General features: G+C 41.4%; 1 protein-coding gene and 1 long non-coding RNA gene across 2 annotated transcripts in view; one reads left to right on the top strand and one right to left on the bottom strand.

The window, feature by feature from the left end:
* Positions 1-15,272, bottom strand: part of ntf3 (neurotrophin 3) — a 51,655-nt gene extending 36,383 nt beyond the window's left edge. The window contains exon 1 of the mRNA XM_028571248.1: positions 15,133-15,272. Coding sequence (XP_028427049.1) covers positions 15,133-15,150 — 18 coding nt within the window. The 5' untranslated portion in view covers positions 15,151-15,272. The remainder of the gene's footprint in view (positions 1-15,132) is intronic.
* The window catches only part of LOC114550459 (uncharacterized), a 231,258-nt gene that overhangs the window by 81,677 nt on the left and 123,689 nt on the right, over positions 1-25,892 (top strand). The window lies entirely within an intron of this gene.

Below are 25,892 nucleotides of genomic sequence, written 5' to 3'. Positions count from 1 at the left end.
ATGATCGATTTCATAATCGTTTCATCTGATCTGAGGCCGTATGTTTTGGACACTCGGGTGAAGAGAGGGGCAGAGCTGTCAACCGATCACCATCTGGTGGTGAGTTGGGTCAGAGGGTGGGGGAAGACTCTGGACAGACCTGGTAAGCCCAAACGTGTAGTGCGGGTAAATTGGGAACGTCTGGAGGAGGCCCCTGTCCAACAGACTTTCAACTCACACCTCCGGCGGAGCTTTTCGTGCATCCCTGTGGAGGCTGGGGGCATTGAACCCGAGTGGACAATGTTCAAAGTTTCCATTGCTGAAGCTGCAGCGAGGAGCTGTGGTCTTAGGACTTATAGATTAATCGACAATAAAAATAATCGTTATTTGCAGCCCTACTACAAACTAGGTTTAGGTGAGTGTAAAGTTTTGGGTTTGAATGCTTTCATTGCAGTTAATCATTAGTCCCTCAAATATTCATATGTGTTTGTTCCCCTGGGGCTGCCTGTTCTAAAAACACCTGCACTAACTATGCTGTCAGGCACTTTGAATAAAAGCATCCCAGAACCAGTTTATAGGTTACATTTCTGTGCACATGTATGTTTTTACACTTGAAAACATTTACAGCCTAAAATCTATAAATATTTCAAGATGTTTCAGGTTCCCAAAACAACCATTTTGGGGTCAACGGTCTTACGATGAGTCATAACTTTAATGGTAGCACCTACTTTGCTTTACTTTCCTGCCAGTACAGAATACAATATGTGCTAACTCAGATGTTAGGCTCCAACCAAGAGTTGATGCATAGTAAGTGAAGCTCAAACATCTCGATTGCCCCTTGGCTGGCTAAAGTATACCCCTTCCATGGGGGCATGGGCCAAACTAAAAAAAATCAATACACATCAAATAAATCTTTCCCAAAGAAAGTTTCTGTCATTTTAGATAGTTCTTATCACGATGATGTTTCATCAAATGTTAATTTTTCTGATAAAGTGTTTTTTATTTTTATTATTAGTTACTTGACGGTGAACCGTCATGATTGACAGCTGTGATTGACTCACGATTGGTTGGGCGGGTGTATGGCCGTGACTTCTATACCGCGGCTCCACCGTCCGATCACTGTTGCGCAGACTCTGGCTCCAAAATTGGATTGCAGCGCTTGTATCTCGGATATTTTGGCTTCACTTTTGTACAGTGTAAGGAAGTGGAGACGCGTCGACCATCTTCATCTTCTGCAAGGCTGCAACAGCGAAAAGCCTCCTGCCTCACCTGCTATACTGCATGTCATTCCTAGTTTGCCCAAATATGATTTTGGTGTTTTTGGCTCTTGTGTAGAAATCTTCTCAAAACAGCGAGACACAAAATGCAGCAAGTGAGCACTTTGTGCTCTAATAACTCATATTTTATCTCTCAATCTAGGACACTAATCCTGACATGCACCTATTGCTTTTGCTAAACAACAAGCTTTTTAATCTCGACAGCAGAAAGTACCACAAGCTAGATGACGAATGACCTGTGAACTATTTGGCTGTAGATGTGGTTTCTTACTTTGTTTTGGCAAATGGAAGGCTTTCTAAAACTTCTTTGTTTTGCTTCGCAGCCACTCTTAGCAGCATCTGCTAACAGTAAAGTGTTTCATTGTACCACAAATTGCCATGTGGTGACATGGTATGTTTAAAGACTCAGAGGGGTTGCCTGTAAATGACTGACTACACTACCTGACACTGTACTCAGTATATCAAAACCGATGTTTTAACTGTCAAAACCAAAAAGTCTTTCCTAAAAATAAGCCTGTCTTTACTTTCAAGATGCTGAAGGTGCAGTTTTTAGGACTGTCTTGGTATTGCAGCAAGGCTACTGTCAAGCCCACAATGTGAAATTAGCATTTTCTCCAACTCGATGTTCAGGTGCCTACTTTTCCTGACTTTACAGACTTTACAGCGATCACTCTATAAGAGGGGATGTCCGTTTTTTCCAAATGGAATTATACTGTCGTAAAACATTGCAAAGGTTCTCCGTCCAAACCAGCACTTGAGCACTTTTAACAATAAAACAAACACATGGGCTGATCATTTGGTCTTGCCAGGACACATTAGGCCTCCAGTCACACCAGGATGAATAATAGCAATATTTAGTTGAAAATCATATATGAGTAAAAATAAGCCACGTTAATTTTTGTTTCAACCCTTTGTGTTAACAATACAAGCCTTCAGACTTAAGTGAGGAGTCTGCCGAAAAAACAATCACGTTGCTATTTATCTTTCTTTTTGTTACTCTGTCCTCTTACCTTTGCCAACATTGGTCATCCAAGCAGTCAGAACTATGACACTATCTTCTCAATTGAATTGAGATTTACTTAATTCAAATTTCACTATATCTGACTGGCATCATGCTGTGTCACATAGCCATGATGTCCAAATTGGAATACTAAACTCAGTCACATGCAGGGCAGACTGAACAAGTCAATGTGAGCTGTCTGCATGCACAAATTAGATTTTTCTTCTTTTTTTTTTTAGCCATGACATGGCTCTAGGGATGGGAGTCTGTCAGTCTGTCTTTGGTCCAGACTTAAATACCTTGACAATTATAGAGCTCAACTGTGTGGTTCTGGGAGTGAAAATCCCATAGATTTTCTCCATAAGGAATTTTATTACGAGTCATAATGGCTAAACTATCCAATTTAGACTGACCACGAGCTATGAGATTGTGAATCTAAGGTGTATGCCCTTGTGGAAGCGACAAGTCTGAATGATATAAACATTGTTTTTAAGAAAAACATTTTTTATCTGCAATGTCATGGATCTTATTGGTGAAGCTTGCTATTAACATGGAAATGTTTTCAGAAACCCACAAACAGCTATAGCGATCTGCTACCACTAAAATCTATGATTGTTTATGTACACAGCCTTTTTTCTGTTTTCAAAAGCTTTTTTTGTGCCAAATCAAATATTTAATTGGTCGCGACTTATCTTGTAGCTGGTTGGCTTGGTCCCAGGCTTATTTCTTTACATAAGCATTTAATGAAACGTCGATGGAGCAATTGAATGGGGGAAATCACTTGGGTGGTCATTGTTGAGCTCTATTGGTTTGAATGTCATGAAATTTGGTGCAGACATTCATGTTCCCCAAAGGGTGAATCCTGCTTTGATGATCCAGACTTTAAAGCTGCAAGCATGACTGTTGACCCTTGTTTAATTCTCCAGTTTGAACATGTGTGAGGAAATTGCAACTAGGAGTGGAAAACACAAAAACATACAGACAAAAGTAGACAGGAATGAATGCCACGGGCTAAATGTACTGTACATGTACAATACAATAGACTCATTTAATGCATTCTGTATATTTACATTCCACAAATAATGTTACAATATTAGATACTTTCTGCACTCTCCACCGTTTGTAGTACATTTTTTCGCATGCTATCAAGTTTGACACGTTCTATCACAGAAGTGATTAAATTTCATGCAATTAAAAATAGAGAAGAGTATGTGTGCACACGGGGCGAGGGCCGCCTCTAAAATGTGCTCCATGTCAGTAGAGGTACATTGGTAATGATGTAGTGAGTGAAATGAAAGTCTTTCCAAAATAATAGCCTTCTCTTTAATTAGGGGGGGCATGGAAAAGCACTGACACACATTGGAAAGAGCTGTCACAAAGAATTACTGCTCATGCCACTCACTTTTGTTTCCCGTATTCATACATTTGAATGAATGCCTCTATTTGAATTTGCAATGAAGACTTCATTTGCCTTAAATGTTACCCTAACAGCAATGTTGACTGTTCAGTTTTGTGTCTCATTTGTGTCTGGCAATGCAAACTAACCGCTACTGTCCAGCCACACACACACTGTGGCGAGAATACGTGCTATTCGTATTAAAGCAGTATTATGAGGTTGGGGTTTTGCTTTCCTTTGGTTTAACTAATTTAATTTTTTTGTTTCTTTTTTACAAACCATAAGGCTCTTGTCAGTTCAGTGCTTATGAGAGATGTAACTATGAAGCCCAAATAGTTCTAAAATTAGTCAACCTTTTTTGCATTTATCCTCCTCCTATCCTGCACTTCAGGCCATTCGTGCTTTGATAGTGATCAATAAACAAAACAATACGTTAAAATCTGGTTGTGCGAGTTCATACAAAGCTAATTAAGATGTTAAGCTCTACAAAACACACTGTATTTCTCCGAATGGCTACGTTGAGAAAATGGTGTCGTCCAGCGACAGAGATAATTACCTCTTCTGAAGTGTCCTCCTTAGTTACAAGCAACTTACGATGGCTAAATGCATAGGCTCCAAAGCTACTCCTTAAACTATACATTGAGGTTAGTGCTGAAAAAACTACCCAATAAATCAAATCAAATTATTTATATGAAAATAGTTGCCAACAAATTTCATCATCAATTAGCTGGGTCTATGCTATGATGCACGGCATCATACAGGTTACACTCTAGTGTCTCCGGCCTAATTTCAGATAATTAGCTTTAGCTAAATCGGTTGCCTCCAACAGATTTGTGTCGAATTTGACGGACAAACGCATGATTACTGTAGAAGTTAATTTAAAAACAAATGTAACAGACAGAAATTCCGTTCATCAAGGACATATGATGAAAGACTACTTCTGCTCCTTTTCAGTAGGATAAATAGCACTGTAAAAAGCAAACTTAAAAAAAAATATATACTGAGCACCAACACCACAGCACTAAAGAGAAGCGAGAACTATGAAATCCATTCTACAGACAATGAGATTTGTTCTTTGGATTCCAACATAAATACCTCTGTTCCCTATCCACCATCACCAGGCCTTCACACCAACACACACAACCCTAAAGTGTCGGATGTCAGAGCTTCCTTCCAGCACATGAACGCACCACATCGGCACACTCTAAGCAATCCAGGCTTTCGAGTGCATTATTACTCAACATTTGTCAAAGTTTCATAAAGTTCTAAAGGCAACATGATGTGATACTTTGACAGATTACAGATTATTAATGTCAGTATTCATACAGAGCTTTGGCAGTACGGTGTCTGATTATGGTCACGCCAATAAAGCCATTTGAATTTGTTTACATATCTCAAGCTAGTTTCAAGCTCTCCAAAGTGACTTTCACACTGTGTGTTAAAGTGCTATATTATGCTGTTTGGCTTTTTCCTTTATTGTGTTATATATGTTTGTTGTGCATGTTATAGGTGTACAAAGGGAAAAAACCCAAAGTCCACCCCAAAGGGACTTACCATCTCCAACAGAAAACACTGTTCAAGAACTGCGCCAAACAGCTCTATTGTAGTCCATTGTAGCCCATCTGCTAGCGTGGCACTCCCTCATACTCTGCTTCTGACTGGCTAGTAGTCCTTACCTAGGTACTGCACATGTGCGACTTCCAAAAAAGATGGAAAAGAAGTGAGATGCCTCACTCTGTAGATAAAACAGAGAGCTCAACACACAGGGTGAAAAGAGGAGCTGCAGCAGTGTGCAGTACAACAAACATATGGTGTTTTTTTTTTAAGTTAAACCATGTAAACCTATTCTGGTACAACCCCTAAATACAATTATGAACCTGAAAATGAGCATGATATGAGCACTTTAACATAGCTGCCGTAAAATTTAAAATTGGGTGCAATTAATTGAATTTTGATTGTGATTTCGGCTCCTACCAATTACAAAAAACAATTTAATCGTGAAAAAACATTATTTTGCACGTTACATTTTGCAAGTAAACTCCTATACTTTCTTGTGTTTTAAATGCCACATGCACTTTCGCCCTCCTGAAGGCTATACTCACTCAGCCAACACTTGAATATATTTTTTATGAATTTTATTTTTAAGGGGAATTCAAAATGTTCTATGGGGAAAGTATTAAAGGAAATTTCACAGTTCAAGGTGTTTTCCCTGTTGATTTGACTGTCTTACTGTTTTTTAAGTTCAACAAATGCAACATCTTTCCAAAAGTCAATAAGTAATCGTGTTCAATAATCATGATTTGATCACATTTGTGATTTTTTTTTTTCATAATGTAGCAGCCCTATGTTAAAACCCTCATTCTAGCCAAATAAGCCGTTTAAAAACATACAGATACATTATTTCTACAGGCGTCAATGTGTGATTTTACACCCCTGAGGATATTTCTCAACTGCAATCCAAACTTCCTCAAGAGCCATGTTTAGGGTTCAGATTTTGGCTTCAGGGTAAGGGATTAAAGTTAGGATTAGTTTCATGTTAGGGTTAGGGTTTAACCAAATGAGAGGACAAGTAGGGATTGTGTGTGTGTGTGTGTGTGTGTGTGTGTGTGTGTGTGTGTGTGTGTGTGTGTGTGTGTGTGTGTGTGTGTGTGTGTGTGTGTGTGTGTGGTTTAGACTCTGAGCAGCAGGTTTCACCCTCAGGACATCTGAACATCTGCCAGCTCAAATATCAAAAGTGGCCACTAACCTGACACATCAGTCACCTATAGACATCTTGTTTTTTAAGGAGAGAATAAAGATGGCCGCTCCTGAGTATCAATATCTGAGACAAGCTAAAGCTGTACCTTTCTTTTCAGTAAAGCATTAGGGCCAATTTAGACCTAAAGCGACCCGTTGAGTCAGCTATTTCATGGAGAAAGAGAGAAAGAAAAGAGACAGAGGGGCGCTGCCTCAAAACGGACTGACGCCGATTACATGATTGGCCACCGCATGGTGATGTCAGGTTGTGTTCCTCTGAAAGTTGAATCGCTCGTTTTTTTTTTTTTTCGGCTCCCCCCTTTGGCCCCCATTCAAAATAAATAGGCAGACCTGCGTTAGACCTTAGAAGCTGTTACCAAAAAGGGAATCCATCACTGTGAACATTCCTCTCTACCTCTCTGGTATTTCTGCTGTGAAGGAATCATATGTGAAACAAGGGAAAAACACAAGAGTGATTTAACACAAAGCTTTTTGCATAGAGGTGATGAAGAGAAGTGAAAGACGGTAATGTGTCATGTTTCTGCAAATCATACAATGGCCTTTCATTTTGCAGATTTGGGATGCTTTGCAGATTAACAAGAAATCACTCAGATGGTGTAAATCTCTGCACAAACTGACGAATCTTAAATAAATTTGACTAGACTCTGGTTTTAGTTTCATAGTTATAATTAGGAAACTGTAATCGCCTTACTAGCAAAAGACCCTTGATCTTACAGTAATCTGATATAATCACTAAACATAATCCAATAGCACATTAAGGGCTGACTCCTCTACCAAATTTCATGGAAATATGTGCATAACCCTTTTTAGACACCTACCTGACTAGCAACAGGAGCATGTGTAACTTCTTTGGCAGATGGAATACAGTAGTTCAGTAGCTAAATTCAGTATTTAGGGAAAGCACATTTACTCAAGTACTGTATTTAAGTTTTTGCGTTACTTGCAGTTTATTAGTATTTCCATTTTGTACATACTTCTACTTCACTACATTTCAAAGGGAAACATGCACTTTTTAATTTAATTGGAATGAGTCTCCAGTTCATATACAGGATCTGCATAAATAGAAATAAACGGAGAGTTAACAAAGAGTTGTGAAAGTTGAGCCAGGAAACTTGCAATTCACAGGAAGCAGTCAATGTGATTAGTCACATGCAGGGCTGCAGGATATGAGGAAAACATCTTATTGCCATTATTTTTGACTGATATTGCGATATGATTCACAATATTAAAGATCCTATGACATGTTGCTTTTTGGATGCTATGCCTTAGTGGTCCCCTAATACTTTATCTGAAGTCTCTTTCCCAAAATTCAGCCTTGGTGCAGAATTACAGCCAGTCCCACAATGAGCTTTCCTTAGGACGTGCCATTTCTGTGTCTGTAGCTTTAAATGCTATTGAGGAGGAGAGGGGGGGGGGGGGGCAAGGTGGAGGGTGGGGGTGTGGCCTTGACCAACTGCCATGCTTCGCTTGTTTGAAAGCCATGATGTCTCTTTCTCATGGGCGGGCCAAATTCTCTGGGCAGGCAAAGCAGAGAAAGGGGAGGTAACCTTTCCCCTTATGACATCATAAAGGGAAGATTCTGAGCCATCTGAGCTTTCATTTTCTCAAAAGCAGAGCAGGATACCCAGGGCTTGGTTTACACCTATCGCTATTTCTAACCACTGGGGGACCATAGGCAGGCTGGGGGAACGCATATTAATTTTAAAAAACCTCATGAAGTGAAATTTTCATGCCATGGGAGCTTTTTAAAATGATTTTTGCGGGGATTTGTACCAAACAAAGATTTTTTTCTTTAGTCTGTAGGATGCAATTTTTTAGGGTGGGATGTCTCTGCAGCACCACAATACTTAATTCAGAATGGTTTTACCCATATTTTGCCAAGTATTGTGCCCCCTTGTGATTTGGATATTTCACTACTCCATATTGCGAGCAGACAACACTGTCAGTTTGGATTAAAATTTTAATTAAATGTCCATATTGTAAAAAGTGAGATCCCCATGTCTTTTTTTGTTATAAAGCAGGTTGAGGTGCTATATAAATACAGTGAATCACACGCTCAATCCTAAGAAAAAGGCACACAGCCCGTATTGAGAAACTGTGCCTTTTAAACAAGCCGTCAGGACTTCCGTATGGTTGTGATGTCACAACTATACTATATATGGGTAGAAAGTACCGCTACAGTGCTGTTACAGTCATTCCCCGGCTGCAATAACGTTGCAGAGACTCCAAGACTGCAGATGCAGAAGACCAGGAAATGCTGACCAATCAGAGCAATCTGGGTTTTTTTTCGGGAGGGGGTCTTAAAGAAACAGGCACTAAAAAAGCATTTCAGACAGAGGGTGAATACATAGAGAAATAGAATGTGTTTTTTGAACATGTAAAAGCATGTAAACGTTGTTGTAAAAAAAAAAAAAAAAAATACAAGTATTAAGTTACAAATAAGCAAATGTCCACTTTAAGGCACATGACTTGTGATTTCTGTGTATTCTGCATGTGATCTAGACACTATAGGCATCAAACGTAGATCTATCACTAGGTTATTATCTACATAAAAACAAAGCCAATCAATACAGGCATGTAGTGAGAGAATGAATGATAGGCTTGTACGGGAATTCATCCCAGTCAACGCTATCAGTCATCAGCTGTATCAGGACCGGGGAGTTATCAGGAGGTCACTGAGTCTACCTTTTAATGTGGAAAGAAGAACAAAGCTGGGAGGGAGGGAGAGTCTGAGATGGAGAGGGGGATGTAAAGAGAAAAATGAGGGACTTAAAGATCCAGACAGTGAATGTGTGGGAGATAAAGAAAATCGTTGAGACAGAGAGGCAGATTACCAGGTCTAAACGGACAGAACTGTCATATGGCTGACTGGCTGGGAAGGCCGAATCTCACCTTGAAACCACATGATGCCTATCTGCTCTGTCTCAGGGAATTGTGGGAAAGACCAGAAGGGGAACTTTTGTTCCTGCACTAGAATTCCAGTTAAGATTTAAACTTGTTTACATCGAGATAAGTGTTTAGGTTACAGGTTAAAGGAAAATGTGTGTTTCTGCACAGAGCTCCTCCGCACTGTGCTGTTTCAGTTTCCACACAGCACAGGACGCCGTCTAATCGAAATCCTTACAGTGTGTTTTGCTCCAAGAATGTGCATTGTATAAACACTCGGCTAAATGTAAACCATCTCAGAGCAGGCAGGGCGGTGAAACTACGGCCATATAGAACGAGGGGAACAGCTTGATCCACACAGAAGAGCGTATTGAAAGTAAGTTTGGATACCCTTTTTTGCTTTCCGATACCGATTCCTATACATAAACTTGCGTATAGGCCGATACCAGTGTTTTAAAAAAATACATATATTTTATTATGTTTTAACAAGTGTATACTACCAACCTTGTATGATTGTTAAATGATTTCTATAATTGTTGTATGACCTGGCTCAGGTTAAACCCTTTGTGAAACATGAACAAACGCAAACAATGAATGCCAGAGAATTTACTTTTATTATCCAGTTTGACAGTCAGTCTTAACGGAAAAAGAACAGAAATTAACTACTTTAAAGTAGATTTTTTCTGGGCTAAATTACGTATCGTATCGCTGCATAAACTCCAGTACTTGCCGATACCAGCATTTTAGGCGTTATTGGAGGCTTTTCCGATACTGTTATCTTTATTGAAACATCTGTAATTGAAAGAAATCCAAAGTTTTTCCTTGACACACTGAACATCCTCTGCCTCTCTAGACCCTTTGGAATGAAGTATCACAGAGCTGCAGTTTACTTACATCACTTAACAGAACATCTTTGTATTTAGGTTTTCAGTTCACATTTAAAGGACTTCAGTACCCACAATTCTTGTAAATGTCACTCATGTTCACGAACCTGCTAGAAAAAGGCCCTACAAACCCCTTTTAAAGTGCTTGACCCCAGTAGTAATCTATTAGAAAGGTACTTGAGTTCCACTTGACTTTAATTACAAAACCCTTCAATGTCTTGAAAAAGCAGAAACAACCTGCAAGAAATGTTTAAGTGGTTTTAGAGTTGCAGAGAGATGTGTGGAAATGGGTGGACCTCGGCGATAAAAAGTGACAACTGTAGGAATGTCACTAATGTAGAAGTGACTGTAGAAAACAGCTGTGTAAGGATGTGGCAATTTGAGAATTCCATTTGACCGGTATTCACTTGCACCCACCGACCTTTTTGTCCTTTCAGTGTTTTCATTTAAAATGCGTTTTCAACATCTAATTCGAAACTGGTGACCAGATGATTTGGATTTGTCGGTCTAGATTTTTGACAAATGCAGCACAACTGTGGGTAGAAAATAAGTGTCTCATCTGAATTTGGATCTAATAGATCTAAAATCCGATTATCCTTGGGTCACAAGAGTCTGGTTAGCAAATTTTAATTAAAGAATAAGTTCACTGTTGATTGTCTCAGACTGCTGAAGTTCAAATAAACTGTGGAGCAAGGACTGTGAATTATAGCCCATGCGAGTGTTGATTTAAAGGTGCCGTAGATAGGATTGTGAAGATCCAGGATTTAGCCAAAAAATTTGAACGACAACTTTTCAATCCCTCCCCACCTTTCCGCTAAAGCCCAAAACGGTCTCCTAAGCCCTTCCCCCCACAAGGGAGAATGAATGTGTGTGCATGAGCAGTAATTGACATGCAGTTAGACATCCCCCACCCCCACTCCCTTGGCCTTGATTGGTGCATCTGAACAGGGAGCTGTGGATTTTTGCAAATCGCACTACAGCCTGTAGGTGGTGCCAGAGGAGCCGGATTTTTTAATGACCTGCTTCATGTAGTTCTACTGGAACATAGGGTCAGTTTCAGCAAATATGACAGAAAGTTAGTCTTATAAGGCTTACCTACTGCACCTTTAAGACATACTTGGAAAAATGTGAACCTATCCTCTAAGGTTGTCTTTACCTTTAAGAGATATGTTGGTACAAACTAGGGGTGGGGGGAAGAATCAATACAGCATAGTATCGCGATATTTTCTGTGGTTTAAAATCGCAATAATATCGTATCGTGACATGAGTATAGTGATGATAGTGTATCGTGAGGCCTCTGGTGATTCCCACCCCCAGCACTAACCGAGGTGATGATAATGATGATGATGATGAATACTTTGCATCTCCTATCTATAGTCTGACTTCTGAGTTCTAACAACTAGCGATCACATTCTGTCAGGGCCGGATTCAGCTGTGTGGGGGTTCTGGGGCAAGGTTTACTGTTGGGTACCTTCTGACAGTGATTCCCACCTAGGGGTACTTGTACTTCTGCTGTTACCAGAGGGTACGTGGAAAGATTTTGGAGAAGCTCAACTCATTTGAAAAATGGAAATTATGATTTGATTTAAAATTATATTATTAGCTGTAACACCTGAACACTACATGTTGCAGTTATGTAAGAGTGCAAGAAAGTTTAAAGTGGTGGCTAAATATAATGAATGAATTCTGGAAATAAATAGCTAAAAGTAATGACCAAACTGCTGAAATAGTTATCTTAGTAGCTTCACTCCAAGTTGTAGTAGTACGATTGCTGACCAAACCAACCTAAATATTGACAGTTCAACAAATTTGAAAAAGAAAATTAACAATAGCCACTATTATTATTATAGTGAATAGTGTTATACATTTGGAACGGATGAAGGGCTAGTTCATCTAACAGGGCTGTGGGGGTACTTCAGACCAAAAAGGTTTGGGAACTACTGCTGTACAACACTGGAAACTGTTGCAGTCAATTGCCTGAGAGAGTAAAAATTATTCAGGTGTCTTATGAGATGTCTTCCAGTGTGCAGTTTGTATCATTCACTATAGGCCTACTACATTTCAGTCTTCAGCTTTGACTTTTGTCTTCTTTCACTGGCACCAATAGTTCCTCATTTGCCTTTTCCTCTCCGTTTGTCTCAGAATTTAAACCATCAACCTGCTTCGTAAACCTTGAGGCTAAGATGGATGTTGTTTATGTATGTCATCTGGTGTTGCCAGACAAGTCCTGCAACATAAACAGAAGAGATTGGGGCAACAAATGAAACTGGTACGGGAAAGGAAGAGTAAAGCAGATAGAGGCGGGGAGTTGGATACACACAAAAGCACAAAAAGGTTGGAATGCAGAGCCCAAAGGAACAACAGGAACTCTCCATAGCAACATTATCAGTTTATTGAACCACATTGGAGCCATTCTGGCCCCTTTCTACCCTTTTCTACTTTATGTTCTTCCCTTGAGCCCAGCCCCTAATCTGTTCACACCCCTCGCTCCTAATTTTGTCTCTTTTCTTCCGCAGTTAAGCGCAAAAAGAACGTTGTTAAACTGAGTCGCTGCAGCTGCACCGCACACAGAGCTCTAACACGCACGCAACAGCCCACAGCTGTTGAAAAAGTTTTTTCTCAGGGTGCCCATAAAGGGAGTTACAGAATGGAACCAGCCCGTCTCTCGCCTCCTTCCTTGCGTCCTAATTTCCTTGTCCCGCTGTATGCCTGCATGTCAAGAGGGGCTCTGCGTTAAATCCACCGCTGCAACAGCTGCTCCAGCGGCCTCTGTGCGCATGCACACACACACAACACACACACACACACACACACACACACACGTACTCCCACAGCAGCAGGAAGTATCCACCAAAGGCTCAAGACGGCCACTGATGAGTGCCATTACGCAAAGCTGTATATCATGTCATATCAGACATAGCCAACTGCACCGCAGCACTGTTAAGGCCAATACGCAGAATTGACTCTATGTTATGTTCTTTTATCAGACTAAACACACACACACACACACACACACACACACACACACACACACATTGAGTAATTTTGGGTTACTGGGCTATTTGGCTCTTATCCCATCAACAGCTCCAAACATTCAAATTCTGATGACTGAGGGGAAAACTCAACCCTGCAAGGTTTGAGGAAACTAACATGCACTAATGCAAAACATACATTAACTCCAGTTCTGCACTGAGAGCACCATAAAGTGGATAAAACCAAGACATTTCTTTTAATCTTATTTGGCCTTTTTTGTTATTCAAGACTGGTTTTAGGATGTGGAACTGACTGAGCCCCTGATCATTTTGTTGCCGAAACTTTGCACATATTTGCGAGTTATCATGATTAGGTGGGGTGGGAAATGTGAATGCCAATGTTTAAAAAAAAAAATGATTTCAGTCCTGACTTTAAACTCTGAATTCCAACTTTTTTCTCAGAATTTTGACTTTAAACTCAGAACTCATGCTCTTCTGTACATGTGCATTGAATTCTGTTAATAATGTGTTGTTCCATCTACCTGTACATATACATGGTTAATGTTTACTTGTGCACTGCCCCTGTCTAAATACAATGACATTAAAACAAGTTTCCACCCTCTTGAACAAGTGGCGAAGTCTTTAACTTTACATTAGCATGGCACTCACTTGCACTCCAAAAATGATTGCTGATGATGATGCATTTGTCCAAAAAAGACAAAGTTTCCAAAAAGACAAAGTTTAGGACCACAGAAGACGTTAAATGTGGGGTATACTCGCCACAGCCGACCTGTCGAGTGCCAGTGTGAGGTCATGGGAGCGCCGTAACTGTTTATAGTCGCGCGTGGTTCACAGAGGTGTCGCAAATGAGGAAAGGCTACCGACTTTGCTATTTCTACGGACTAGAAGAAGAAAAAAAGGTAAACAACGTCAAAACTGGTAGCAGCGTTGATGTCAACGCTTCGATTTGATTCGATGACCTACTTCGTCGCATTGAGCTTTTCATTCGCCATAAAAGGACTCCTCTTAACCCAGTAAGTTTACAAGAGAGACTTGCGGCCACTCAGAGTCCTGGCATCCGGTTGCCCTCGAACTCGTCCATGCTTCCTGTTTCCGCTTCGTCGCGTGCCTCTGGTCGCTCACTCAAAGATCCTGGCACGCCAGCTACAACCTACGTCATTTTGACGTCACATTGGCGCAAGGAACGTGTAGGGAGGGAAAGAAGACCGATTTAACGCATAGGTAGGCGCGTCGGTAAGCCAAAGACACAAGCTGAACCACATCTAAACCGTTTCCGGGTGCATTGAGCCAGTTCCGGTCCCTGCAACACGCCGAACACGCCTCTGAACAGAGCAAGAGTGCATGAAAAAAAAAACAGCAGGAAGCTCTGTTTGTGTGCGTAAGAGAGCACGGGAAAGACCCAACCATTTTGTCTACCTGTGCACAGAGAGAGAGAGTGAGAGAGAGAGAGAGAGAGAGAGAGAGAGAGAGAGAGAGAGGTGTAGAAGTTGTAAATTTGTCCGCACTCGTCTGCCTTGAGGCAGCGCACGGCGCGTTCTCACATTCTACTTTTTTCACCTGCCAAAGCCCAAGCTCAAGAGGAAGAAACAAGTCCATGAACACATTATGCAACTCCTCTGTTGTACAAAAAGTAAATATTTAATCTGGAGCACCTAAACCCAATTTTAGACGCCTCTGTGGTGCCAAATCCAGCCATTTCCAAAACTTTTCAAAGCTATCCGTGCAAGTTGCAACCCCAGGAGCTCCACAGCTCTTAATCACACGATTTGATGCACTTAAAGTACAACGTTGTGAGTCTCTGTGACCTTTTTAAAGTCAGTTGAACATATTGAACACTTTGGGTCAGTCACTGTCACTCCACTCGTGTCCGATATCCTGAACTATAGAGTTCCTTAGCGACAGAAAAAAAGGCTCCACGATGCACCAAATAATAAACAAATAAAAATAAAGCAGTGCCTACCGTAATAAAGGTAACCATAGCATCGGCGGGTTAGTATCCAACAGAGTCGACATGAAGGTGATTAATTTAGAGACAGAATCCTTTGGCGAAAACTTCCCACTTTCTGAGGGGGCTGCCGCTTGTCTGTGCGCCACACTGGTTCTGCGTGGAGAGGATCAGGGTGTGCGTAATGCTCTCTCTCTCTCTCTCTCTCTCTCTCTCTCTCTCTCTCTCTCTCTCTCTCTCTCTCTCTCTCTCTCTCTCTCTGGACAACATAATCTACAGCGCTCTTTCTGTTACGGGACAGATGGCTCTTGGCGCATGTTGCTTCAAAGACCTGCATGCATGCTGCCACTGTCTGTCAGCGGAGCAAGCCTGCTGACATGAATTAGGACACCGAATTAAGAGTGTGTGTGTGTGTATGTGTGTATGTGTGTGTTCATGTAGTGCTAGGTGACATTAAGCAGGTTCCCCCAGACTCAACGTTTCAAATCAGATACATTTTCCTTTAAGGATGAATAAAAACCTGAATGAACTACAGAAGCCATAAAATGAAATAAAAAAATAAACAATTTGGTTCTGTAGGAATATGAACTTAAATAAGATTATTCTTACTACTGAGTAACATACATGTGCACTAAAATCCCTGTATATTAAGGTTACTATAGGAGCAAGCAATAAATACACACAGTTTAGCTGCTGTAAAGCACAGACCGGTAATGAAAAGTAGAGTGGCAAAAATGTATCGATAAGTTGTCATCTCTTCAATGAATCGCCACATTTTGATAATCGATTAATCGGCTTGAGTCATTTTTTTTTTTAAATGTTAAAAAAATTCTGATTCCAGCTTCTTAAATGTGAAAATGTTCTGGTTTCTTCACTCCTCTATGACAGGAAACTGAATATCTTTGAGTTGTGGACAAAACAAGGCATTTAAGGATGACATGTATGACTTTGGAAAACACTGTAACAGTTTTTGACCCTTTTCTGACATTTTACAGACCAAACAACTAATCGATTAAATAACCAACAGATTAATCAATAATGAAAATAACCGTTGCAGCCCTTATTAAAAGACATCAAAACTTTCTTAAAAAGTAAGAGTAAAAGTTGAATGCAATGTCTGTGTAAAATGGTGCATTAACATTTTTGGAGTTGAGTAAGATTGATCCATATAGCAGCTGGAGGCTCAAAGGCACTTGGTATTAAGGCACCTTTCATTTTACTCAAACTTATCCACGTGGAGAGGACTTCCTTGGGAATCTAACATCCTCCAGCAGCCACATCGCAGGTCCTGAGTTCTTATCAGGGTTTTTTCTAAACAAACTGAAAATGTGTAACTTTTTCAACTGATTATTTTGTCAGTGACTTGAGTTACAGAATCAAACAAAGTCTTTGACACTGATACCACTGTTATACAAACAGACAACGCTAGTTTATTTGACCATGAGCAGGAACCTTTTTCTGACCTTAAAGGTCCCATATTGTAAAAAGTGAGATTTCCATGTTTTGTTTGATTATAAAGCAGCTGGTGCTACATACGTACTGTGAAAATATAAAAACACAATCAATCCACAGAGAAATGCACACAGCCCGCTAATAATAGCGGTTGTCTAACCGCAGTTAATTGCTAACATTAGCTGAGGTCTTTAGGCATATGACTGGTAATTGTAGATTTTGTTTAGATATGCCAAATTGTAATTATATATCGGTCAGACTTTATATTTTTATTATTATATTAATTGTTAGTTGTTGGCACTTGACCCTATACGTTCATAGCAACAAAAATGACATACAGTTAGATTTTTTAGACGCATTTGGAGGATGAGAGACTAAGAGTAGTGAATGAGATAGGGAGAACCACCTATAAAGTCAGTGACACATCAGGCTGATTATTGGCCGTGGGACAGTCTGGCGAGGTCAGTGACTCAAATCGGTTCGGTGTGTCCCGTGTCGTCGTCCGTCTGGGGGGCTGTGGGCGTTCATTTTGGCCGACCTGACATGTTTGGTCGGTGGCAGGGCCGTCGGGACTCACCCGGAAATGGTGAGCGGAATGAGGTGACTAGTCTCTCAAAATCTGATGAAAATCTTTTAAACTGACCTTTGTTGAGCTGAAATGAAGACAGATTCAGCAACTGCACGGCCTATTTCTCGCTTAAAATGTTTTCAGAAACATGTTTCAGTGAACTATTTTAGTACAATATGAGATCGTATTCTGAACTGCCGCCATGACAGTCCAGGTCTGAATATCCGGAGAAAACGAACCCATGTGACCTGTTTGTCCAATCAGCTGCCAGTTTTCATTTCTTGGGCAACATTACAGATTAGCGCCGCCTGCTGTTATGGAGGCGTATTACGTCTCGTCTCCTCTCGTTTTTTTGATGTGTCCCGACGCAGTTTTTTGGACCTCGGGGACGCGACTGATCATATCGACAGGGTTTTCTGTCAACGGTCGGCCGTCGGCTATATGTGTCTACACCATAAGATGCATCATAAAGTTATTTACCGGAGCTCTCAGTCCAGCACCACAACACAAGACACAGAAAACATTTATCTTTCGTAACTTTCTCTAGCTGACAATATTGGGCTGTTTATTTTATTTCCTCACACACACTGTACAGCCTTGCTCTTGCCAGATGAATGAATGCTTGTCATTCCAAAAAAAGTCTCTTCAACCAATATTCCAAGTTCGGCAGCAGAAAAACGATATGTCTTGGCTCATTCACAACCAAAGTCTGAGTTGAAAAATTGTGTTGAAGAAAAGTTTTGCGCTCAGTGTTCCCAACTGAACTCTCCTCTACCTTGCAGAGACTCGCCAATATTTTTCTGCGTGTGTTCTCTGTGTTGTTTCTGTGGCTGTCTGCACTGAGAGATTATTTAAAAGTTATACAACGTTTTTATATTATTATTTCAAGTGGGTGCTGGCGATTTTTAAGGTCAGTGTGGTTGCACTTTTTGCACTTAAGTTTTCCATTTTATATTTGTTTGATTGAAACAGAAAAAACAGTAGTGGTTAGTAGAGAGAAAAAAAAAACAGTTTGGATTGATCCTTCAAGACATTTTCGGCACCACTAAAACAATATGAGGAATGTTGAAACACAGAAACAGTTGGTATGTTTGAAACAGTGCATCTCTGGCTTAATGTGACTCATGACTGGTTATGTACCATTACCTGGTTTACTTTCATGCCTGTCATCTGCGCTGCACCGAGCATGTTACAGTGGCACCAACACAGACGGCTGCATTTAAAAATAAATAAATAACGTTTGTCTTAAGTCATGCCGTTCACACGTAAAGCTTGAACTGGGTAACTGACATTAGCTTGCAATTATGAACTTTCAAACTTACCTGTAAGATACTTCTTCACATCTCCAGAACAGCAAAATGTGAATTTTTCCCGTCTATGACGAAGCATTAGTCATACATCATAGGAGATCCCGCAATACCAGCCTTTGGTTCGGCGTCATCATGTAAAGGATGTGTTCAATTTTTCACGAGCACAATGGGCAAAGCACATCCCTCGGGCTCCCCACGTGACATGACAACTGTGTAATTATTATCCTGGACGCCGTTGAATCATCAAATATGAAAGGAGCCAGGGGAGGGGTGGACAGTTTTAGAGGAGAAAGTGGCAGATGAGTCAGCTGAGAGAGGGGAGGATGAGAAGAAGAGGAGAAGATGCGAAAGATAGAAAGGAGGATTAGAGATGTGAGCAAAGAGTTGAGAGCAGAAAAGATGATTATGTAGAAGGGAAAAGGCAGAAAGTGAAGGAAGGAGAGATTGGAGAGGAAACATATGCAGTCCTATTAAGAACAGCTGCATGTGAACAGCAATATAAGTAGAATATACATTTTAATTAACCATGTCAACAGCTTAGTCAGAATATTGTCTTTCTCAGAATGAGGGCAAAAACTGGAATATTATGTGCATAACCTTGTTTAAGGTAGATTTTGGTTACAGTTAATGGTAGGTGCATTAAAGGGCCCATATTATGCTCATTTTCTGGTTCATAATTGTATTTAGAGGTTATATCAGAATAGGTTTACATGGTTTCATTTAAAAAAAAAAAGTTTGTTGTACTGCACATTGCTGCAGCTCCTCTTTTCACCCTGTGTGTTCAGGTCTCTGTTTTAGCTACAGAGTGAGGCATCTCACTGCTGTATTTGTTGGCAGTTGCACATGCGCAGTAGCTAGGTAAAGATCACATCAGCTAGCTAGCTCTTTAAAAAACTTTGGCCCGTATAAGGCAGGATTAGCCGGGAGACTTCTTCTAAACAAAGTTCCAACTTTGCGTGGAATACCTGCAGAACAGGGACATGGAAGTAGTTCTTTTGTAGATTATGGTGAACTAGTGTGTGTTGTAGCAGTGTTTTGCCATTGATAATGAGCTAGCATGCTTGCGCTAGCATGCTACGGTTAGCCCCTTCGTTTTGGGTAGTGACGTAGAAAGCGTACAGATTTTGACCAGCTCACCCGGAGACTGAAGGCAGGTTACATTCAGAAACCGTATCTCATTCAAAACAAATTTTTTTTTTTCATAATATGGGCACTTTAATGTCTGAAGCTACATTTTTCAGTTAATGCTGAAATCACGAAATGAGACTAACTAGCTTCCCGTGGGAATTGCGCGCTTACTGTGCTCTTCCTGCTGTTCTTGCTTTTGTTTTGTCTGTCCTCCTCATAAATAAATATGACTTGTATTAACCTGACTGGATTCCAGATTCCAAGTGTGGAGAGTTGAGCCATACAGATTGAAACATGATGCCCTGTTGTAATACCCCAGATAACCTCAAACACGCAGTCCTTTCTGACAGTCTAAATCCTGAGGAGATCACAAGCAACATCCTAAATGACATGAACCGGATTAAATCTGTTTGCACAGTGAATTCCGTGTGATTTATGCTGAGGTCCAAGCATGGCCGTTCGAAAACACAGCCCTCTTGTTTTAAACCTCTTTTTATTGAGAAATATAGATAATGAACAGACACATCGTTACAGATATGAGTTTTTCCTTTTTCTTGCACATAACAATCCCCTCTCAACCCACCCCATCCCACCCCGACTGGACCAAATAAGAAATGATTAACAATGCAGACAATTATAAAGAAAATACATACTTAGAATTGAAACATAAACAAATATGATAACCGTGAAGGACGGCACGCCTTCAAAACCGGTACTTTTCAATAAAGTTAAAAAAAAAAGAAGAAGAAAAAAATAAGGGTAGTAAACAACAGTCAGTGACTTGTTTATTGCTAAGGCCATGGTCAAAATTAAAGATTTAATAATAATGTAATAACTATAACAATAACTTATTTCACCAGTAAATTGCTGTTGAACCCTAGATGGGAAAAGGGTATTTTACAATTACTGTGAATGCACCACGAGGCTACCTGTTTTAAGTGAATCTGTGTTGTTTAATTCCGACAACGGCAGCTGCAAGTGAACGCACCGTCTGTGTTGTTTAATTCCGACAACGTAAACATACTGTACATCTATGAATTGCGACAACGGCAGCTGCTGCGCAGACTGTTACATCCCGCTGTAGAAGTCCTCCACAGTGAAATACAGTCACACTTAGCTGCTAGCTAAAGGTAGGCTAACGTTACATGCTGTCAGGTGTAGTGTGAAGTTGAGCACCGAAATGAGGCACCGAAACTTTCGTTCTTATTCGGTCTCGTTACTACCGTTTACGTCGGCACTGGTTCCCTATTGGCACCGAGTTTCGGTACCCAACCCTACTCCCTCAACAGACAGCATATAATGAAACCCAAAAAGTTTACAGTAAATATAGAAAAGAAAAAAAGGTCAGCAGGATTCGTCCCCCTTCTGAACACTTCCAACAATTCACCTTAATCTCCTAAACTTTGCTTTTGAGAGCTCCTGACTAAAATGGAACAAACAAACTCTGAACATAAATCAAGCTCCAGTATTCAGCCCTATGTAATAACACGTGAACATGCCCTAATAGAATAACATATCTGAATGTCTTAAAACACCCAGGGTTAATCATACATGACAACGTAGCAAATCAAGAATTACTGTAGGCGACACTGCGTTAGCTATGACTGTTACTTTACCCGACGTCATTGAATAGCCAGCGTTCAGTTAGTCCTCATGTTCAGGACCAGCAGAGATACCGGCCTTCCTCTCAATACTACGAGTGTAAAACGCCTCAGCCTCCGACGGTGTCTCAAACATCAGTGTATGCCCTCCATAAGACACTCGTAGGCTGGGTAGAGAAGCCTGAATTGGATTCCCTTCTGATACAGGGCTGATTTGACATTCTTGTAGGCTGCACGTTTCTTAGAGAGGTTAGCACTGAGGTCGGGATATAGTCTTAGTGCTTGTCCCTTATACTGTATCTCATTCTGTCTAGCCCAGCGTAGTGCCTTCTCCCGGTCTTGATATTTATGAAAAGCAACGATGATGGCTTGAGGTGGCTGCCCATCTTTGGGTTTCTGCATTAGAGCGCGGTGCGCCCGGTCCAGTTCGGGCGGGGTGGCAAACACCTGGCTCCCCATCATGTCCTTCAACAGCGTAGAGACGAAAGTTACCATATCACCGTTGGGTTCACTGCCCTTTGGCACATTTATTATACGGAGGTTTGACTTCCGAGAACTGTTCTCCAAGTCGTCGATGCGGTCCACCAGTGTAGCATTCACCGCCTGTAGTTCAGAGACGGCTTTCTCCACTTTAGAGAGGGCTTCAAAGTTCTCGCCTGCAGTGATCTCCACAGATGTAACTCTTTGTCCCAGTGTATCCACCATTTCCCGAAAGCTAGCTGTAGATGACTGGATAGGTGCCAGAGATGCTTGAATGAGTGTAGCCGTGTCTTCTTTGAGATTTTCGCGTTGTTTTTCCATTTCTGCTGATAGCATCGCAGCGAGTTCGCTACTAGCTGTAGCCGACGCCATATTAGCCACTTTGCTACTCAGCGTTGGTTTCTTCGGCTCTGTATCTCCTCTGGTCTTTTGAGAGCTCGGCATGTTCCGAACGTGCAATTTCGGTAATAAATGAGAAAAAATAAACCAACTGAAACTGTTAACTCGACGCCAGTACGTATATTAGAGAGTTTTTATCGCAGTTAAATCCAAAGTATCAGGAGCTTCTCATTGGCACGTCTTGTCACTACAAGATCCAAACCGGAAGCCTCAGCCCGCTTGTTTTAATTGGTTTGCACCGCGATAGGCATCGGCAAACAATTCCGAACCACTAATAGCAAACACTTTTCCTGTTCCAAATATCAACACAGAGTAATTTATGGGACAATGGTTTTGCCTGACATCTGCCTATCGTCAGACTATCTGTTCCATGGAAAATTAAACAGCAGTGGTGACGGACACACGCATGGAGGAAAGGAGATGAATGCAGCTCACGCATGCTTAGTCAAGCTCCAATGGGACGGCAAATGCAAACACACACGTCATAATTAACGGAGACAGATGTAGGCTGCTGGCACACTAAACAAACACACCTGAGGGAGGAGTGAAAATGAATGAGTGAGGGTGAGGAGGTGAGAGTGAGTAGGAGTTGAACAGGAAGTGAAAATAAAAGGGATAAAGATGGGGGAAAGATGGAAGACAGAATGGAAAGCATGGTTGTGGAGAAAGAGGACACAAAAGGGGGAAAAGAGTTGAGTAGAGGAGGTGAAGAGGGCTTTGCCACTCCGCTCTACTGCCTCCCAGACATTTAGATAAATAAACAAAGGAAGAAGAGAGGTGTGTGTGTGTGTGTGTGTGTGTGTGTGTGTGTGTGTGTGTGTGTGTGTGTGTGTGTGTGTGTGTGCGCGCCATCTTGGCGGGTGCCAATTGATCATGCGACCTGTAGCTTTGACAGAGTGGAAGCCTCCCTACATGCTGGTGAACCTCACCACACACAGACCTCACAGGGAAAGAGTGTGTTTGTGTGGACACAGGCAAGATGTCCCTGCTAGTTATTAGACTACTGGTAGTCTCCCATTGCCAGACCTTCCTCTACAGCGCTGCGGAGGAGGGTCAGGCCTAGTCCACACAGCATTATGGGATGGGAGAAAATCATGCTCTGGTTTATTGGCACTTCTTTAAACCAATCACAATCATCTTGGGTGGCGTTAAGCCCCGGGCACAATGACGGTGCCTCTGCAAAATAGTCTCAGGAAGGAATTTGTTCTGGTGGAACGTGTACATTTAAAAGTTGTTCAACAGAAAATTCAGATTGGACAGATAGTCTAACTAGCTGTCTGGATTTACCCTGATAGTTTGGGCTATAGTTTTGAAATATCTGTCTCTGAGATTTCTACCTCCACTCCAATACAATGCAGGGGAACTGGAATTTACGTTGTGTTTCTCACAGCCTCTGTAACATGCGGCCCATTCTTTGAGCTACAGTTCAGATCGGAAATAAACTCTTAAAAATCAACTGGTTTTACTACAACATTTTATGGTTGCTTTGACACGGCTGGTCGGAAGTCATTTCTGCTGACAAGCAGGGCCAAAAAAGTGAGAGAAAAGAGAGAAATCAGAGGAAAGACCAATGATGATGATTATCAGAGCAGAACACTGCATTATTCATCCCGCTCTCTGGAGGGAGAGACAGGAGGAGTGATGGAGTGAGAGAAGATAAAAAAAAGTAGGTGACGAAGGAAAGGAGGAGAAATGAGCAGAAAGCACGAAGAGGAGAGAGAAAGAGGAGGAGAGAGAGGGGAGGAGGAGGAAGAAGTGAAAAATGTGTGACAGGAGGAATAGGATATCCTATCCAAATATCCACATATACCAAATTGGGCTAGGGGCGTAAAGTGTGTGTGTGTGTGTGTGTGTGTGTGTGTGTGTGTGTGTGTGTGTGTGTGTGTGTGTGTGTGTGTGTGTGTGTGTGTGTGTGTGTGTGTGTGTGTGTGTGTGTGGGTGCAATGGCCACTTCCCTACCCCCACTTACCTTTAGTGTTCTGGCCACACCCAGCCTTTTTTCTTATCTCAGCTACGCACCTGTAACTTTTCCGTGACTGTTTTTATTTTTTATTTTTTTTGCAATGTTTTCATTTATTTTTTCATTGCAAATACAGTAGCTTTAAATCAGTTTACTGAAATGTCCTCCTTTCAGTCCTCCCTCCATGTGTCAAGTCTAACTATGGATGTTTCTTTAGAGCCAGATGCAAGCCTCCCTGACTGTATCTTGCATGGGTATCGAGCCAGTGGGTAAAAAGTGGAGTTGCCAAGGCCCGCTCCCTGTTTTCCACCCCCCTACTTCCGGCCCCTTTGCTCAGATCACAGCCATTTTCAAACTCTGCCTTTTTTTAAATCTCAACTACACACCTGAGAAGTTTCTCGACTTGCACGGTTGTGACTCTATCGCGGTGACAAAATCTGGCCGCAGACATATAAACAAACTGCCTCTGCGGTACCACACGCCATGATGATGCACACACACACACACACACACACAGACTCACAAGGTGAAAACACTACCAGTGTTGCTATGACGGTGACGAAAAACAGTATAGCATGTTGCCTGTAAAAATGTGGCCACACTACGTGCTTTCTCTAAAGAAAACACAGCAGGTTAACTGCTGGATGTGTGTGCATGTATAGTGTGTGTGTGTGTGTGTGTGTGTATGGGTGGTAGGTTTGTGTGAATGGTTTGTTCGTTACGTCACCTACGCGTGTGTGTGTGTGTGTGTGTGTGTGTGTGTGTGTGTGTGTGTGTGTGTGTGTGTGTGTGTGTGTGTGTGTGTGTGTGTGTGTGTGTGTGTGTGTGTGTGTGTGTGTGTGCGCGTGCTAATAAGCCAGGGTAGTAAGGGAATCACAGGTGAGCCAGAGGGTGAATCTACTCTGGGAAGCCACACAGTTTTTCACCCTCAGCTTTCAAGTCAGTCTTTTGTATGTGTTTTTAAATACATTTATACAATAAAGGATTAACCATACAACGCTGGAGGACCTCATTTTTTGCAACAGCAAGAGTTGGAAATGACTTCAAATTCCCTGCAGTGGCTGATTAGCACACACACACACACAGGTGCACAGGTGACGTAACGAACAAACCATTCACACAAACCTACCACTCGCACACACATCCAAATTGGCCACAACATTAACCTTTTTTTTTCTTCAGAGCATCAAAGTCGTCACAAAGGCTCTTTGGGAGTGCTTAAAAAGATTATCTTTCTGTACTTTTGTACAAGTTGGTACAGGAGTAATAGGAGGTGTGACAGGTTGACAGTTGTCAATAATTTTCCTGCATTCCCTTATTGTTACAAGCTTTTCATCACACATGGAGATACTTACATTTCTTACCAGTTGCAACAGCTACGCTGGTAAAAACCTTGAGACACCAAATGTAGCGGGAACTACCACAGAAGCTTGTTTGAGCACGAGGAGTTTTATATTACTGTCAGTTTGTCTACGGACAGATTTTGCCAGTGCGATGTCGTATCAACCGTGCAAAAGGCAGTTACGAAACTTTACAGGTGTGTAGTTGAGATCAAAATGAAGGCCGAGTTTGAAGATGGGTGTGGTCCGAGAAAGGGTGCCTGTAGTCTATATCCAGAACGTTGCCGCCAGAAATTCCGTTACCTCTCGCTTTCTTTGTGTTGGAATTTTAAACTGCAGTCGATTTCTGAGGACTACGGTTAACTGCTCCTCAGATCTCTGCAGGGTAAATCCAGACAGCTAGCTAGACTATCTGTCCAATCGGAGTTTTCTGTTGCACGACTAAAACAACATTTGAACGTACACATGTTGCACCAAAACAAGTTCCTTCCCGAGGCTACTTTGCAGTGGCGCCGAAGCTCCGCCCAGTGTTTAGCG

This window comes from Perca flavescens, chromosome 23 (assembly GCF_004354835.1).
Source record: "Perca flavescens isolate YP-PL-M2 chromosome 23, PFLA_1.0, whole genome shotgun sequence".
NCBI lineage: Eukaryota > Metazoa > Chordata > Actinopteri > Perciformes > Percidae > Perca > Perca flavescens.
Note: the sequence above shows the minus strand (reverse complement) of the source record. Positions and strands in the feature narration are given on the sequence as shown.